General features: G+C 38.8%; 2 protein-coding genes across 12 annotated transcripts; both read right to left on the bottom strand.

The window, feature by feature from the left end:
* Positions 1 to 1,048: 1,048 nt before the first annotated feature.
* Positions 1,049 to 10,303, bottom strand: LOC100709519 (protein FAM3D). 10 transcript variants are annotated; one of them, XM_019359214.2, is made up of 13 exons: positions 9,962 to 10,303; positions 9,779 to 9,877; positions 9,407 to 9,530; positions 9,250 to 9,308; positions 8,124 to 8,174; positions 7,938 to 8,022; positions 7,730 to 7,856; positions 5,757 to 7,595; positions 4,481 to 4,549; positions 4,333 to 4,384; positions 3,898 to 4,084; positions 3,650 to 3,809; positions 1,257 to 1,526 (listed from the first exon to the last, which is right to left on the bottom strand). In XM_019359214.2, the coding sequence occupies exons 1-8, from the start codon at positions 9,972 to 9,974 to the stop codon at positions 7,503 to 7,505; spliced, it is 651 nt and encodes a 216-aa protein (XP_019214759.1). In that variant the 5' UTR covers positions 9,975 to 10,303; the 3' UTR covers positions 1,257 to 1,526; positions 3,650 to 3,809; positions 3,898 to 4,084; positions 4,333 to 4,384; positions 4,481 to 4,549; positions 5,757 to 7,502. The 10 variants fall into 10 exon arrangements, with proteins under 10 accessions (XP_019214763.1, XP_019214762.1, XP_019214759.1 ...); XM_019359213.2 differs by having other exon boundaries at positions 4,481 to 7,595; XM_019359211.2 differs by having other exon boundaries at positions 4,333 to 4,549.
* A 1,798-nt stretch (positions 10,304 to 12,101) lies between these two features.
* On the bottom strand, positions 12,102 to 16,203 carry LOC100709790 (sortilin). 2 transcript variants are annotated; one of them, XM_019359209.2, is made up of 4 exons: positions 15,982 to 16,203; positions 13,977 to 14,083; positions 13,765 to 13,861; positions 12,102 to 13,635 (listed from the first exon to the last, which is right to left on the bottom strand). In XM_019359209.2, the coding sequence occupies exons 1-4, from the start codon at positions 15,994 to 15,996 to the stop codon at positions 13,621 to 13,623; spliced, it is 234 nt and encodes a 77-aa protein (XP_019214754.1). In that variant the 5' UTR covers positions 15,997 to 16,203; the 3' UTR covers positions 12,102 to 13,620. The 2 variants fall into 2 exon arrangements, with proteins under 2 accessions (XP_019214754.1, XP_003448388.1); XM_003448340.5 differs by having other exon boundaries at positions 13,765 to 13,876; positions 15,982 to 16,197.
* Positions 16,204 to 16,968: the final 765 nt, after the last annotated feature.

Genomic DNA, 16,968 nt, shown 5'->3' with positions numbered 1-16,968 from the left:
TGTATGACTCAGGTGAAGGACGGCCTTCGAGAGATTTAAAACAGAAAAGGAGTATGACGAAGCATTTTCCCTCCAACAGCTTGCTAGAATTACTTAAATCCTGACACTTGCCATTATAAAATGTCTTGATATGTTGTGTTACATTAGTACGCAAACAGTCCACTTTAGTTGAATTTAAACCTGTTTATTTCCCCCACTCATATTATCATTTTCCCTCATTTTGTTATTGATACATATAGTACAGTAAAAGAAGGCTATCACTCTGGATTTACATGACTGTAATTGTGGAAAATATGCAAACTGTGTTTGAAGGGCTTAATGTTAACTGTAAGATAGCCAGTGTTGATGACTTTGAGAAACTGGCTATTATATGTTTGGTAATGACCTTCTGTTCAACCTTTCCTGGGATTTGTTTCCACTTGGCTGTGTTTTTTTAAAGCTTATATTACCCATTACAAACACATCTAAATTCATAAAGAAACACATGTATATTATATATATAAATATAAATATAAGTATATATTGTATATCCTTTTTTGTAAAAGCTGTTTTGAGCTACAAATGTATGGATGCAATGCATCATGGGTTATTGAACAAGATGTAAGAAAATAAGATTTGTACCCACAGAGATATGATTGCTGAAACTGAAATAAAACTTCCTTGTCTATGCATTGTGTGTTCTGTCATAATATAATAACCGGGTTTGTGAAAGATTTCAGGTGAAACTGTAGAAATGTAAAGTGTGCTGATTCCAAATAGCCTGCAAAAGGCAATGCATTCACTTTTTTTAAATGCAGTGCTTCTTAACTCACTGATCTCAATACTACAAAATTACAACTTTTAAAATAACCACGATCAAATTTGTTTGATTAAAAAATATTTAAAGTATATTTCATATCTACAGATCTAGAGTAATTGTCAGTGGTAACATTAATCACAAATGTACATGTTTGCTTGTCTAGTATACAGTATGTATGGTATGCGGTTCTTCTGTCAACTAATAATATGAATGTCAAAAATTCTGAACATAGTAAGAATGTAGATAATAAGCATGTAAAAATGTTTTATTATGGATTAAATGAACAAACTAAACACCTAATAAATTGTGCTGTTGGAGGAAAAAGAATCAACAATGTCTGTATACAATCAAATTTTTATAGTTTTCTTATTCTACTGAACATTTTGCTCTAAGTCACATTTAACCAAAGTATTGAGGAGAAAAACAAAAGAAACACAAAAGACACTATTCAAAGTGATGACGTGTCTCCACTTGACCAGAAGGTGTCGCCTCGATCATGAGCATTGAGCTGTATTATCTATCTATTCTATTTATAGCAGAAGAATCCTTCACCAGGTCAGTTATTCCCAACAGTCTATTGCACTGACTGTGAATACAAAACACACACGTAGTTATAAAACGGTCACACTTCTTTTGCCCTTGCACAGGGCACTGCAGTCTTCCTCAGTCTCTCTTTGACTTGGATGAACTCTGGTTCTTCTTGTTTAACTTTCTGATCTTTTTCCAGCTGTGGAGAAAAGAGAAAACAACTTAGAAATGACACAAATCATATAAACTGTAGTGAATTACCTAAATACATTTATGGAATGAAGCTTAAGTACATTTAACTGAGTGCAGACATAAAGTACACAGTGTATGTGCTCACATTGTTTCCTTCTTATGCATGAATTTGATAGAATTCAAAGGCGAAGCCTTTACTCACTATGTTGACTTTACACAATTACATTTATTTGACAGGCAGAGAGTCTATATATTTTACAGATTTCATGAACTGTACTGTAAAAATAACCTCCATCTCTTCTGGCTGAAAGAATTACATTTACACATTTAAAAAACCCTCATTATTGTAATACCAAGACTGTAATACACCCACTGTGTCTATTTCATTTTTCTTATTTTCCTTTTGCAGCTGAGTCCTTTGTTTAAACCTTTTGCAGGATGTTTTATTTTTGACAAAATATTTAAACAAGGTCATATTGATATTTTTATTTAATGTCAGTGCATATTCCAACATTGCATGGATATGACATATTTGAAATCATCAGTGATCACTGATTCACTGTTAGGCCATGTAGCTAGAAGCTAATGCTAAACAAAGGTAAACTGTCCAGCAGAGAAATAGATTTGTTGTGCTATTGGACCCCAGAGTGGACTAGACTGCCCTCAACTGGTTGTATGCAGAACAACTTAATGTTCTGTTTCTTATATTCACATGATTACAGAAAACATTATTGTTAGGTACACCTTGCTAGCACTGGGTTGGACCCTCTTTTGCCTTCTGAACTACCTTAGTCCATCATGGCACAGATTCAAAAAGGTGCTGTAAACATTCCTCAGAAATTTTGCTTCATATTGACATGATAGCATCACACAGTGGCTGCAGATTTGTCACATCCATGATATGACTTTTTCCATTCCACCACATCCCAAAGGTGCTATATTGGACTGAGATATGGTGACTGTGGAGGTCATTTGAGTACAGTGAAGTTGATGTCAATGTTCAAGAAACCAGTTTGTGATGATTTGAGTTTTGTGACACGGTGTGTTATCCTGCTGGAAGTAGGGCATCAGAAGATGCTGTGGTCATAAAAGAATGATCATGGTCAGTAACAGCACTCAGACAGTCTGTGTTGCTTAAATGATGCTCAAAGTGTGCCGAGAAAATCGTCTGCACTCCATTACACCACCATCAGCGGGCTGAATCGTTGATACAAGGCAGGATGGATCCCTGCTATCATGTTGTTTATGCCAAATCTGACCCTATCACCAAAATGTTGTAGCAGAAACCAAGATTTTCTGGTGAGTACATGGAAATTGTAGCCTCAGTTTCCTGTTCTTTGCTTGATAGGAGTGTCACCCACCATGGTCTTCTGCTGCTGAAGCCCATCTGCTCCAAGGTTTGATGCATTCAGTTATGCTCTTCTCCATACCTTGGTTGTTTGAGTAACTGTTGCTCACTCTAAGCTCGAAGCAGTCCGCCCATTCTCCCCTGACCTCTCTTTTTCATTCTCTGCAAACCCTAGAGTTGTGCAAGAACATCTCAGCAGATTAGCAGTTTCTGAAATACTCAGACCACTCTATCTGGCACCACCCACCACACCACACTTAACATCACTTGAATCACCCTTCTTCCCTGTGCTGATGCACCCTTTGAATGTCATCAGGTTGTCTTGATGTCTACATGCCTAAATGTACTGAGTCGCTGCAATGAGCAGGTGTACCTAACAAAGTAGCTGGTGAGTGTGATATACCTGTGTATGTGTGTGTGTGTACCTGTTTAGACATCTTTGTGAGGACCAAAAATTGGAGTGTTGCTATAGTTGTGAGGACTAACAGTCACGTGAGGACAAAAGTGGCTGTCCTCACAAGGTTGAAGCCATTTTTGAGACTCAAAATGTGGTTTTAGTGTCAGTGTTACAATTAGGTTATGGTTAGGTTTAGGCTAAGGGTTAGGGTTAGGCATTCATTTTTGATGGTTAGGGTTAGGGTAAGTGGCAGCTGGGGAAAGCATTATGTCAATGGGATGTCCCCACGAGGATAGCAAAGCAGACATGCTTGTGTGTGTGTGTGTAACAAGAATATTTATGAGTAAATGTATAAAAGAAAGAATGCTGTGTGTCCTATGCTCACATTTTCAAGCCTCTGTTGTCTTTTCAGCAGCTCTTGATGTAGCTCTGATGTCTTCTTCTTTGCCTCCTCTTGATCCCTGCTCGCTTTCAATCTTTGTTCCCATTTCCTTTTTTCCAGAACTCGCTGGAGTTCAGTCTTTCCTTCTTGAGACACTCTCTTCCTTTCAGGCACATAGACACACTTAATGGTTTATGCAAGCAATGACACTGGAGTATGAGCATTTCTGACCTTTAATCTCTCCGCCCAACCTCTTGTGGGTCATCCGCAGTTCCTTATGCAGCTCCCGGTGGCTCTCCAGGGCAGTTATCGCACTAGTAGCTTTTAGGGGTCTGATTAGATTACTGCTCTCCTCCTCACTCTGCAGTTGGGATGGAAAAGCCTGAAGCTCTGAAAATTGGCCTTCAAGTTCGGTTTGATGAGTCTGCATCATGGAGGCTAAAGAGAACAAACAGTTTATATAAATATGTTTTCCTATCAAGATGATTTCTGGGTGGAATTCTGCCTCAGATTTGTAAGATTCAGTTTTACATACCAAACTCACTCTAAGGTTTGCCTGACACATTTACAACAAGCTTTAATGAGGTAAAAAGGTTTTACTGTTAAAACAACAAATTTATAATCTATATATTGCAACAGTATTTCAACTAGACAGGAAATACAAGATCACTCTGATATTTCCTCACCATACATATGAAACTGTGTCTCATCTCTACCTGGAAAATGCTGAAGATCTCTCTGTCAACAGAAAAGGGTGGGGGGGAAAAGGAAATAATACATCCTAAAGATACCAACATCCCCCCAGACAAATATTGCTGTTTTATAGATACGTACATGCAAAAATAAAAGCAGCACAGGGAAAAGGAAACAAATAGAAATCTCCAAGTCGAGTCAACACTGCATCTTATTGGAAATAGCACAAACACAAAGCTGCATTATGATGCTGACAGACAAATGAAGTGTCAGCTCCTTACACATGTCCAGTGAAGCGAGAACCCTTACTGTTGAGGTGGAAGGCTGCCACCTCATTAATGACAGGATCAAACAAAACACAGTTAATTCCCACTGAGTTATTTGCCTGCTGGAATTTAAGCAGAATTAATAGCTGGGACAAGAATCATTATCCTCTGTGAATCAGTCTGGACAGCTGAATAAACAGTTCATTCAGCTCTGGACTGTTTTTGTTGCTTACTGAAGTATTTCATAAATATGCAGGAAAAGCATGCATGGTAACATAAAACCTTTTTTTGTTTGAAAACTGTCTGCTACTTCGGAGCTTTCCAGCTTTCCATAGTGACATTTGAGCTACATTTAAACAGGCAAAAAAAAAAAAAAAAAAAGAATTTGAATGCTCAATGTGATCAAATTCCAGCAACAATATCCAAATAAATAAAAATTCAACAAGATGACAGTAAATTGTCAGAATGAGAGGGAATCTAGATGAGGAATGAATACATTTTAATGACAAATTGCTGCTAGCCACTGTTTTTTCAGGGTGGGGGGTCTTGTTTTGGTAAAGCTCACACAGTGGATATTGTAGGGAGAAGAATTAATAGGACATGACAGGATAAACAGTCTCCAAGGGCAGCTTCTCAGAGTGCATTTTTCAGAGTGCATTTTTTCAGTTGGATATAAAAACCAATATTTGTTTAAGCATTCACTGCCTTTGAGCAATGGGTAAAAAAAACGAGAGATGTCAGTAAGAGAAAAATCTGCCAGAGGAAAAATGATACTGTAGGACAAAAGCTGTGAGCACTTCATGTCAAGCTCAGTAATAACACAATAATACCAAAGTAGAGTAACGAGGTAATAACTAAGCAAAACAAAGTTATAACCAGGTAATAGCAAAGTATATATCTGAGTAATACAGACTGAACTTTATTTTAAAAGCAAAAAGGAAAACAAATTTAAAGATAGCAGTAAAGTTAAACGTCGGTAAATATAAATACTTTGGAAACAGTAAGGTAACTTACAGTAAATGGTTGTGTCACTTACAACATTTGGATTCTAAAAATACCACTTACACACACAAACACACACACAAACGCACACCTTCCTGATGCTCCCAAAGTACTTTAAATGAAAATTAGGACGATAGCAACAAACTTACCCTCTTCCCATGGGTGACTCCCATGTCTTCAGAGTGAGTCCAGATTTGGTGCTTGCACAGATTCCGTCTGGGCTCACACTTTACGGGGTTTCAGCAATAATTTGAGGTTACCCTCTCTCTCTGCTCCAGCAGCCAAGAATGCCACAGAGGGAGGAAAGTGCCCTGTGTTTGGACCAGAGGGAAGCCACTACCGAGAAAAGCTCCTGTTGAGCAGACTAAAGGTGTTCAGCAAAAAAACCAAAACATTTAACTCTATACTTACTTATTAAGTGCTGTATTTAAGTAGATTTGTATACATGCATTTTATTGGACTGTTTATTTTAAAGCACTGCCATAGACCGGCTAAATGGATGAATGGATGGCTGGATGGATTTAGCTAAAAAGATTTAAGATTTTAAATTAAACGCACAAGGCTCGGGGAAAAGTCTATAAAATTACAAGAGAACAGAACTACTTCTTCTCTGTCCCATTAATCATTTTCTAATCTGTCACATTTAAACTTGTGACCCCCTTACAGGAGCCGTCGCTCTATGCTTTGAACCACTGGACCAAAGTAATTAGTCTAGTGGTAAAGCAGCTTTGTTGTAAAGGAACAAAAGTGTTTCAAGGCCATTAGTAAGAGATATGTGCACAGTACTCAGTAACTTGACTTCTACTATTTGAACATTTACTATACAGCCCACAATCACTAATCTAAAAAAAAGGCATATCTTCTATGCTTGGAGCGTTCATTAGGATAAAAATATCAAGAAATATCAACGGGGGAAGAAATACTAATCCTGGAAGGCCATCATAGTACAGTGAATTTACTGTCAAGGTCAAAAAACCATGACAGTGAGTTCTGAGCTTTGTGACATGGTGCGTTATCCTGCTGGAAGCAGCCATCAGAAGATGGAGACACTGCGGTCATAAAGGGATGGACACGGTCAACAATTCTTAGGTGGGCTGTGGTGTTTAAGGATCCCAAAGTGTGACAACAAAATACACACCATTACACCACCAGCAGCAGCCTGAGCCACTGAAACAAGACAGGATGGACCCATGCTTTCATGTTATTTAGGTCAAATTCTCACGCTCCCATCTGCAGGTTTCAGCAGAAATTGATACTCATGCGTAGTATTACATAGGCAAACTGCAGCTTCAGTTTCCAGGTCTTAGTTGACAGCAGCTGGTGTGGTCTTCATCTGCTGCTGCAGCCCATCTGTTTCGGGATTCAATGCACTGTGTATTTTTGTGCATATCTTGACTATAATGGATGGTTATTTGAGCTCCTATCAGCTCAAAACAGTTTGGCCATTCATAATTTTTCTTTTTTGGACCATTCTCTGGAAATCCCAGTAGATCAGCAGTTTCTGAAATAGACAGACCAGCCCCCGTCTGGCACGAACAACCATGCCATCTTCAAAGTCACGTAATCATCTTTCCTCACCGATGATCCACAGGTGATCTCTACCATGTCTGCATGTGTAAATGCAATGCATTCCTGCTATGCGATTGGCTCATTAGATATTTGTATTGACAAAGAGTTGAACAGGTGTACCAAATGAAGTGGTGGGTGAGTTGCTTTCTTTTACACTGTAAACAGAAGCGGGATTAATAATGTCGGTAAAATATTAATATGTGCTTTTACTGAAATTATAGACAGGTATGTTTTTTGCGTCAGTAAATCTTGAAAGGCCATTTAAAAAAATGCAGTCACTTTTTACAGTTCATGTTAATTAATGTTTATGTAAGTCAGTCAGTCAGTCAGTCGCTGAAGGCTCTTGGGAAACAGCCGCCCACCTCCACCATCTCTGGCCATCCTCCATAAATGTTGTTTTTTTCATCATTAACAGCTTGCTGACAGATGAACAGAGGAGAAGAGAACGGTTGTTTTTATCATTTTTTTCCCTTCCAGGCAGCAGATTTTAAAATAGATGGTCTTTTCTGACACAAATAGAACAAATGAAACTGCACTTAACAGGTTCACTAACCTTCTCAAAGAGGCTTTTGATTTTTGTGCCTGCTCTTCCAGCAAACACCCAGCTGTCTCTGCGCTTTACAGACCTGATCAAAGTGCTTCCCATTTCACTGAATATCTCCCTCATTTCATTTGTCATTCTGCCACAAAGTAGTAGAGCGGGTCACATTTCGTGACATTAAATTTGTTTTAAATGTTGAATAACTTAGATATGGACTTACTTTTGTGTGACATCATCAAAGGAGGCCACCAAAACGATCATTCCACGTTTTATCTTCTTCAGGTGTGCAAGGATGTCTTTTGGGTCTTTTGTCAGAGTATAAAATTGAAAAAAAAAAAGTCGAAGCTCCCTTACAAGATTAAATCAAAAACTTGATTAGAAGATTTAAAGAAAGAAAAGCGCTTACCTCCTGTTTTCATGTTAAGACAGGCAGATTTTTCCACAACTCCAGTTTCACCTATTATTAAAAAAATGGCATATGATCAAAATAATCATATTAACAGACAGAAGAATATTATGCATGCAGTTCTGCACAAAATCTAGAGTCACCATGCATTTCTTCCTATTTTGCAAGGAAGATGGGAAAAAGATGCAGTGATTTGCTGAGTCCTGTGAAAAAAACAGATGGCCAGTCCATGACTGATAGTGTTTCTCTATCCAGTATCGCCAGTGTATTTGGGATCATTGTAATTGTCGGACACTTTTCATACAGTATTGCGCAGTAGATCAAAATCCTTTTTTTCTGGGTTAATAATTCCACGAATCTTGATCCCCCCCAACACCATTGACCAAAACGCAGCTCCAAATCACAACAGAGCCTCCACCGTGTTTTAAAGATGGCTGTTGACATTCACTCCTGTACCTCTCTCCTGACCTCCTCTGTACTTACTGACGATGATTTGAATCAAATATTTAAAATCTGGATTCATCTCCACAGCCACACTTTCAGATCTTTCTGATGGAGGGGTAGATGCATCTCTCAGGTCCTGTGTCAGATTTTTATCTCTTATAAAATCTCTTTAATAATAGTGTTTAATAGTGCTAATAGTGTTTTGGTAATGACTTTGCTGATGCAAAAATACAGTTTGGGGGTTTTGTTTTGGGTTTTTTTTTTTCATTATTGATTGATCTTTTGCAACAGGCTGCTAGTAACAAAGTCCCTAAAGTTATTATTTCCTCACTAAGTTGTCTGTTATGTTAGGTGCCTTTTTTATGATTGAATGAGTCATAGGTCGGTGCTTAACAAACAAACACTCCTCTGAAAATGCTCAGGTACAAAGTCTAGACTGTTTAATGATAAACTTTGAAAAATCTTCAGAAATCCTGGAAAGCTATTGCTCAAGAGCACTTTTAAAAGTTTAAAGAATGTTTGATGCGCTGGAAGATGTTAGAGAATTAAGTTATTATTAATAATATTATTATTAAGCTACCATTATTGGTTATTATGAATATTAATCTTTAAAAGACTATATCACCAGTTCATTATTTCAATATTTATGCATGTTTATGAGAAGTCTGAGTATTATACTCACCATTTATCACTGCAATGTTTAGCCCTGGTCCCACGTTATTCAGTGCATGACTCATTATGCTGTTGAAGCACTGACAGGGTTCAGTTTCACTGCAGAATATTGTTGTTGTTTTTTTTAAGTACTGTGTTAATTCAGGGGTTACCAAATTAATACATACATTTTGCCATCAAAACAGACCGTTGGCCCGACAATATCAGCGGCGCCGCTCCTGATACGTAAAGCAATATGGTTGGGTGGACACACTCTAGAGAGACTGCACTTTGGCACAGACGTAGTTGGAGCTAAAAAGGCACAGAAAAGATTTTACTGCAGGAATACTGTGATTTTACCATATTTAAACTCAGATAATGACATGTGAGAAATAAATATTTTGTAATTTTGCTAAAAAGACATTGTTTGAGATTCGCTTTGACTTGATCTGCATTATAAAACCCCAAGGTGAAAGAAATGAGACAGTATGGTGGAGACAGCAGGCATAAACTGTCACTAAAAAGCTGTAGCTCCGGATTTAATAAGCAAAACATCTCACCAAGAGGATTCCTTTCTCTCTCCTGTGCTACGGATGAATTGATGGATATTCCCCATGTGATTAGGAGGACAATAATTACAGCAGCAAGGGGCAAAACAGCTGTCAACAGTAAAAAGATAGTAGATCAAATCTGCAGTCGCACACAACTAAAAGCAGCTGTTGCGAAATGAAGGAAAAGCTTACCTCGATATTTCATATCTGCAACAGATCAGAGAGCTTTTTTTTCAGTCCTGAGGGGAAGAGTTGAGACCTTTCAAACTCACCCGAAGAACTGAGAAAAAAAAGACATGCTAGCAGAGCTTTGGTGTCATCTCATCTGTGAAAACGCATCCTGATAATTCCTATAACCCAGAACTTGTGGGAAAAACCCTCCTTTCTGTGATACATGTATATAGCTACTGAAAACTAGATGATTAAGTTTCTCCTTTTCACAATGTCAAACAAAGGAAGGTGTCCACCAGTAACAGATACTATTTGTAGTCAACAACAAGGCTTGCAAACAGCCGATTGTGTGTTGCAGGTGTATAAACAAGCCTCTGAAACCTAGAGAGAGAAAAGACACTGAGGAGGGCCCAAAAGCCTCATATTTCAAATGGGATGAGTAAGAGAAAAGGGGATTTAAAGAATCATTGTACCAGCTGTCAGAGTTTTCCATTTGTATGTAAATTTGGGTAAAAACCCATATGATGTGTGGAAGGATCTGCATAAAGCAGCTCATACACAGAAAAAAACATGCTAGAAACTACAAAAGGAAAAAAAAATCAAAAGATTTTACTCAAAACTAAAAAATAACTATGGGAAAGGGCAAAGACAGCGTTGCTGAAAAGAAACATTGCAACACTGACCACGGCGGAGAGCGAAGTCAATTATCTAGAATAAAAACCACAACGACAGGGCAATAGAGCTGGTGTTTTTTAAGGCATTTAAGACAAACGCGTTGTTGGCACAGGAATAAGCCATTAGTCACATTTAGATGGTGAAAGACGTGGTAATCCCCAAAGAGGAGGTCAAGCCTGTCTGTCACAAAGCATCTGCCCCGCTGATCCTTCAGCAGTAGCTGAGCTCGAGCCTTTCCTGCCTGGAGAGCTCGTAAACAAAAACAGCATCTCCTTGTATCATATTCTGGCAAATCAAGCGCGCAGATGAACACAATGATCATTTTCTCTAACAGACTGATTTCGCTCTGCTGCCACGTGGACGGATACAGATCTTTACAACCTCGTCCAATAACAACAACCGGCACATCTATCATGGAGATAATACTATAGTCTCATTTTATGGGCTTTATTTCAAACTGCACTGTTTGCTACACTTTTATCTCGCCGTTTATTTCCTATTACACGTAGTGATCTGTTTTTATTTTTTGTTTAATTTTATTGAGCTCTTACACTCATCGAGCCATTTTATTTTATTGCCTTATTTAGTTTTTTTCTAGTCACTGAGCTACTCAATTTTGTTTTATTTTGTTGAGCTCTTTTCTGCTTGAGCTGTTTCCCCCTCATCAAGCTATTTTACCTATCTATCTAAAATGTTGCAAAGGTGTTGTTTTCCTCCAGGACAGCATCAGATCTTCCCAGCATAGATTCCTCAAAACAGTATGAAGGGATGTACTCTTTTCTTCTTATGATGACAAAACAGACTTGTTCAGCTGAAAACATTACCAATTAATTTTTCCATATTTGTAGCCAAATGAAGTTTAACAGATTTATTACTTAACTTTAGATGACTTTACCACAGAATCATCAACTAAACTGCAATAAACTGATTTTGGCTCCCTTCTACAAAGCATGGCCTTTGGATTAAAATCGTCTTGCCTTAACACCCTTTAATAGGACAGAAGGTATCACACAAGGAGCCTGGGATGTTGAAGAGTGCTGTTTCTGCTTTGTTTGAACTCACCAACTGAATTCCTATCAGAACTTTTAAGATTGTAATTCTTCAGCCTTTCAAGGTTTTAAACAAACAAAGCACAAAACTATTTAATATCAAGGATTTCACACTATGTTCACACCAACTTCAGGTGACGATGGTGTATTCCCAAAGGTGACCAGCAGGTGGTATTTGTGTACTGCCGTTTACTGATCAGCGGTAACACAAAGCACACAGTGAGGGAATCGGTTTCCTTTTGTATGATTATCGACATTCTGCAGACAGCAATCAAATGAACGCCGGCAATATTTTTCAACATTTGACTCCATAGCTTCTGGATTTTTTATTCCATAGCTACATTTAATGAAACATTCCCTTTATATAAGGACACAAATCATCAAGGTAACAAACTGGGGAAAAAATAAGTACATACAAAGCACACTTAACCAGTCCACATGATTAATATGTTTAATAACCAGCAGATTTAGATCCCAGATGTGCACAAAATAAATAAAAAGATACAGTAGGTTTTATAAATACTGATCCACATCAACATCAGTAACTACACAGCAAAAGATGATTGGAAAACACAAGAATCGGGTCTCGGTGTCTGATTTGGTGATCAGACGAATAATAACTTAAAATGAACCATTCGTTAGTTTGAGCTGGGACACTGACGTTCACGTCAGAATGTTCACTTGCAGCTCCCAACCAGGTAAGTGGCTTTTTTTTGTATCTGTGACAAGTATGGCTGTCAGAAAGATCAGGGTACATCATTCAGCCCAGCGCTACATTAAAGACCCAGCGGACTAAACTGCAAATTGCCTTTAAGTGGAACGATGAAACAGGAAATCCATTCAAAGGGAAACTGCCCAACTGGCAGACAGCTGAAGTCTTATTTTGACTACCTTTAGCTGCACATCATTTAGGGTGTGCGAAACATCAAATCTCCATGTGTGACTTTGTAACAACCGCTTATTTCATAGCATTACACATTCACATGTTCTGTGGCAGACTTTTTCAGACAAACATTGAGCGAATGTGAGTGCGTCTGCCCTTTAAATGCCCCACTGACATTTATTGCATTGCCAGTAAATAATACAGGAAATAATGTTCCACTTTGAATTTTATATTTAAGGTAAGGGTCGTCATTTAAAGTTAAAAGTGGAAATAATGGAGTAAATAGTGGAGTGCTGACTCTCCATATGATCAGCAGCATTAGCATCCAAATCACATACCCACAAGTCTTATCAAAGCATAGGTCTCAGAGCTCAATTCATCCAAAAAACAACAACAAAATAAATGCAGCTGAAAGATGTGCAGATAGCTCAGTAGTTATCAGGCTTTCCAAAATAAAAGAATAATTTAAAAAGGCTGCATGAATTGCTGCTTTAATACACTGACCGTATCGCCGAATAACACATTCAATTTTGTTGACAATTCATTACGACTCTTATCTACCACAGCTAATACTGAATGTTTTGTTGGTTGTTTTATTGTAGCATATTTTAGCAGAATATTGATTGTGAGAAATAAGGATTAAATGGGTTTTATGCTGGAAAAAACACCTTTTTTAAGCCCTGAGCTGTGCCTGCGGGAACAACCTCCACCCATCCGAGGGTTGGGTAGTAGCCAAAGACATCAAATGTCATGTGTTATGTGTAAAAAAAAGGAAAAAAAGAAAAGAAAATGTCAGTGATGATTCAAATGAAGGTCATTATTTCACATCTAAGAGTATGAAGCTGCACAAATAGAAATCACATTTAATCTCAGAATTACAGTTTAAGATATAATTGCAAATATTGAATACTATTTCCTCACTTATTTTATCTGTAATTGTATATTTTTGGTTTCACATCCGTGGCTCGCTTTTTATCCCCGCTATGAAAACAATCCTCCATTTCATTCGTACACCACACAGTTTATAGAATAAACTCCATTTCAGTCAGTCCAGCAGCTTCCCAGTTGGAGATTTATTCCAAAAGATCCTGTAAGGGGAGAGAAAAGGAAGTTGAAATTGACTTGTGATGTGATTAGGAAGGATACAGTGGTGCTGGCTTGTACTGGAAGAGAGATGACAGCGAAAGCTACAATCAGAGAAGCCACGATGCACTGACCTCGTCTGAATCCTCTCCCACTGTGCGCGACCTCCTGTCGCCATCCTCCTCTGCCGCTGCTGAATGCCCCTCCTCCATCTGTCTCAGCACTGAGTATCTGTAAGTTGCCTCACTGATAAGAAAGTTATGCGGCAAACCAGGGTGAGTTGTTTTTACTGCAATCTAAGTGTTTAAAATAAACACGTTAAGGCTCATTAATAAATTTTCATTACTTGACTGGGAAGCAGTATTTTCGGATGATCAATACGGCAGCAGCTACCGCCGCCGCAGACACCAAGATCACTGATGCAATAATCCCGGGGTGAAGCCTTAACCCGGCCTAAAAAGACAAATGAATCCAATAAGATCTAACAGTGGGGTAGTTAAAGAGCCCATAAACCTAACAGCTCAGTTCATGAAGTGTGGCAAAGATAAAAAGGAAATACAGCAGGAGATATGACAGCTGAACAGCGGTGCATTATAAATCATAGTGGTGGGGTACATCCCAAAAGCTCAGCAGCAGGGCTGCAAGTCTCTGGCCAAGAGGAGAAACTGATGCAATCCGGATGACATGTTCGTCACATCAGACTGTGGATCACTATAATATCTTTAAGTCGGGCCTGTGCATTAGATGATTTGGAACAAAGTATGACAACATTAATCTTTGTAGCAATAATTCAGATGGAGCGTGACCAAAATGTGACAATGAACACGAACAATTTCGTTTGGCGGTGCCAAATATCACAATCAACCAAACAGAGATGGGTGGGGTTTGATGGTTATGAAACATCATTATAAATCCTTACTTTGTTTTGGATTGGTCAAGCTGTATATTATTTGAAAACAAACAAATCACAGCTCATCTTTTCTCTTTAGTTTACTACTTGCAGCAATTCAGTGCATTTAGACATGGAGACGTGGTCAAGGTACTGAAGTTCAAACTAAGCATTAGAACAGAGAAGATGATTTAAGCGAGTTTGAATGTGGCATGGTTGCCAGATGGGGCGGTCTGAGTATTTCACAAACTGCTCACCTACTGGGATTTTCCTACACAACCATCTCTAGAGTTTACAGAAAATGGTCTGAAAAAGAGAACATATCCAGTGAGTGGCAGTTCTCTGGGAGAAAATGTCTTGTTGATGCCAGAGGTCAGAGGAGAATGGCCAGACTGCTTCGAGCTATTAGAAAGGCAGCAGTAACTCAAATAACCACTTGTTACGGTATGCAGAAGAGCCAGGTACCACTCATGTCAGCTAAGAACAGGAAACTAAGCTACAATTTTCACAGGTTCACCATAATTGAACAATAGGAGATCTGAAAAATAATGCCTGCTCTGATGAGTCTTGATGTCTGCTGCAACATTCAGATCAGTATTTGATGTAAGCAACATGAAAGCACGGCTCCATCCCGCCTTGCATCAACGGTTCAGCTGGTGGCTGTGCTCTTGTAATGATGTGGGGGATACTTTCTCGGCACAAATGTTGCCAACCATGTCCATTCCCATCTTATGGCTGCTTCCAGCAGCATAATGCAACATGTCACAAAGCTCAAATTATCTCAAACTCATGACAGTGACCAGATCACAATCCAACAAGCATCTTTGGAATGCTAGAATAGGATGAATCATACATAGACATGCAGCCCACAAATCTGCAGCAACTCTGTGATGATATCTTTTCAATATGGACTACAATCTCTGAGGAATGGTTCCAGCTCTTTGTTGAATCTATGCCACAAAGAATTAAAGCAGTTGTGATGGCAAAAATAGGTTCAAGTCACTACTGGCAATGTCTACATAATAAAACGTAAGTGTAGATATGCAGCAATACACACACACTGGAACAGGACTCCTAACCCATCTGTATGGGTCCAGATACATTTGAAAAACAGCAACGTGTGCAATACAAAGATGACGAGGGGCACAGTAACACTGAGTGAATTCAGAGGGGTATAAATATGCTTTAGGAAATGGAGTACTGTTCCTCCAAAATGCATCAGTCTCAGTCATATATCAGCTTGTGCTTTTAGACTTCCAAGAAGTGCTTCAGGCTATTTCACTACAAGTCAACAAGCTGAGAGCAGAGATACGAAAACTTAATCTCCATCTAAATTAAAGTAAGTCCACTGCACTATAGGTATAAATGGTTACATCGCCATAAATTAGGGACCGTGTTTGTAAACTAATTTAACTTTTACCTCGAGTTTATCGGATCTCATTACTCATGCGGCCTTACATACCTGTTGTTCAGACATCCTTGTTACCTTTAAAGCCCGGCTAACTTATTTTCATTATGCAGCCTCGAACTGTGGACATTACAGCCTGCAAGGATCCAAACTGAAGCGATTTAAAAGCATTTAAACGATTTTTTTGGTCCGAGTATAGTCGTAAGATCTACAGCTGTTTACTTCCTGCTTCTGCTTTTTCACCTGTTTCCCCGCCCCCGTTAAAGCACACCATGTGACATAAAGTTATGTGTCACATGACCTTCCGATGGCCTATATCAGGGGTCTGCAACCTTTTACACCCAAAGAGCCATTTGGACCTGGTTTCCACGCAAAAGAAACCACTGGGAGCCGCAAATACTTTTTGACATCTAAAATGAAGATAACACTGTATATATTGTTTTTTTATCTTTATGCTTTGTGTGAACAACTAAAGTGTGTTGCTTATGAAATCCATGAAGTGCAACAGAGAAAATTAAATTATATTTATGTAATCAACACATTTTGAACTCTTAAAGAAATATAACAAAAGGAAAGACACCAACCTGAACTAAAATGATCCATGGAGCAAACAAAAACTGTTGTCAGCCGCCAACCTTATATCGCCTTTGGGCTGTTGGAGCCTTGACCTGACTCTTAAAAAATAATTGGAAAAAAGCACTATGCTGCTGAAAAATGGATATTTGCAAAATTCTGCCTAAATATGTATTTTACCTGGTTAATGCGTGCGGCGGGGCGTGGTTTGCAGCGCCGCTGCCTGCAGGGGAGGCGGACGCACCTGAGCGACACCCGCAATCACGCCTCGCTGCCTTTACGTCTGCGCTATCTGTGCTGTTGTGTTGTTGGTGGTGTATGTCGGGCTGTGAGCTGAAAAGCTACAGCCGGCTGTATGCGTACAGCAACCGTGTGTGAAAAGTGGTCAATAAAGAGATGCTCAAAAGCGTGTTCATGGAAACATCGTCGGGTCTGCCGTGATTTGTTTACAATGGGACTTCTGCTCCT

The sequence above is a fragment of the Oreochromis niloticus genome, linkage group LG5 (assembly GCF_001858045.2).
Source record: "Oreochromis niloticus isolate F11D_XX linkage group LG5, O_niloticus_UMD_NMBU, whole genome shotgun sequence".
Classification (NCBI taxonomy): Eukaryota; Metazoa; Chordata; class Actinopteri; order Cichliformes; family Cichlidae; genus Oreochromis; species Oreochromis niloticus.
Note: the sequence above shows the minus strand (reverse complement) of the source record. Positions and strands in the feature narration are given on the sequence as shown.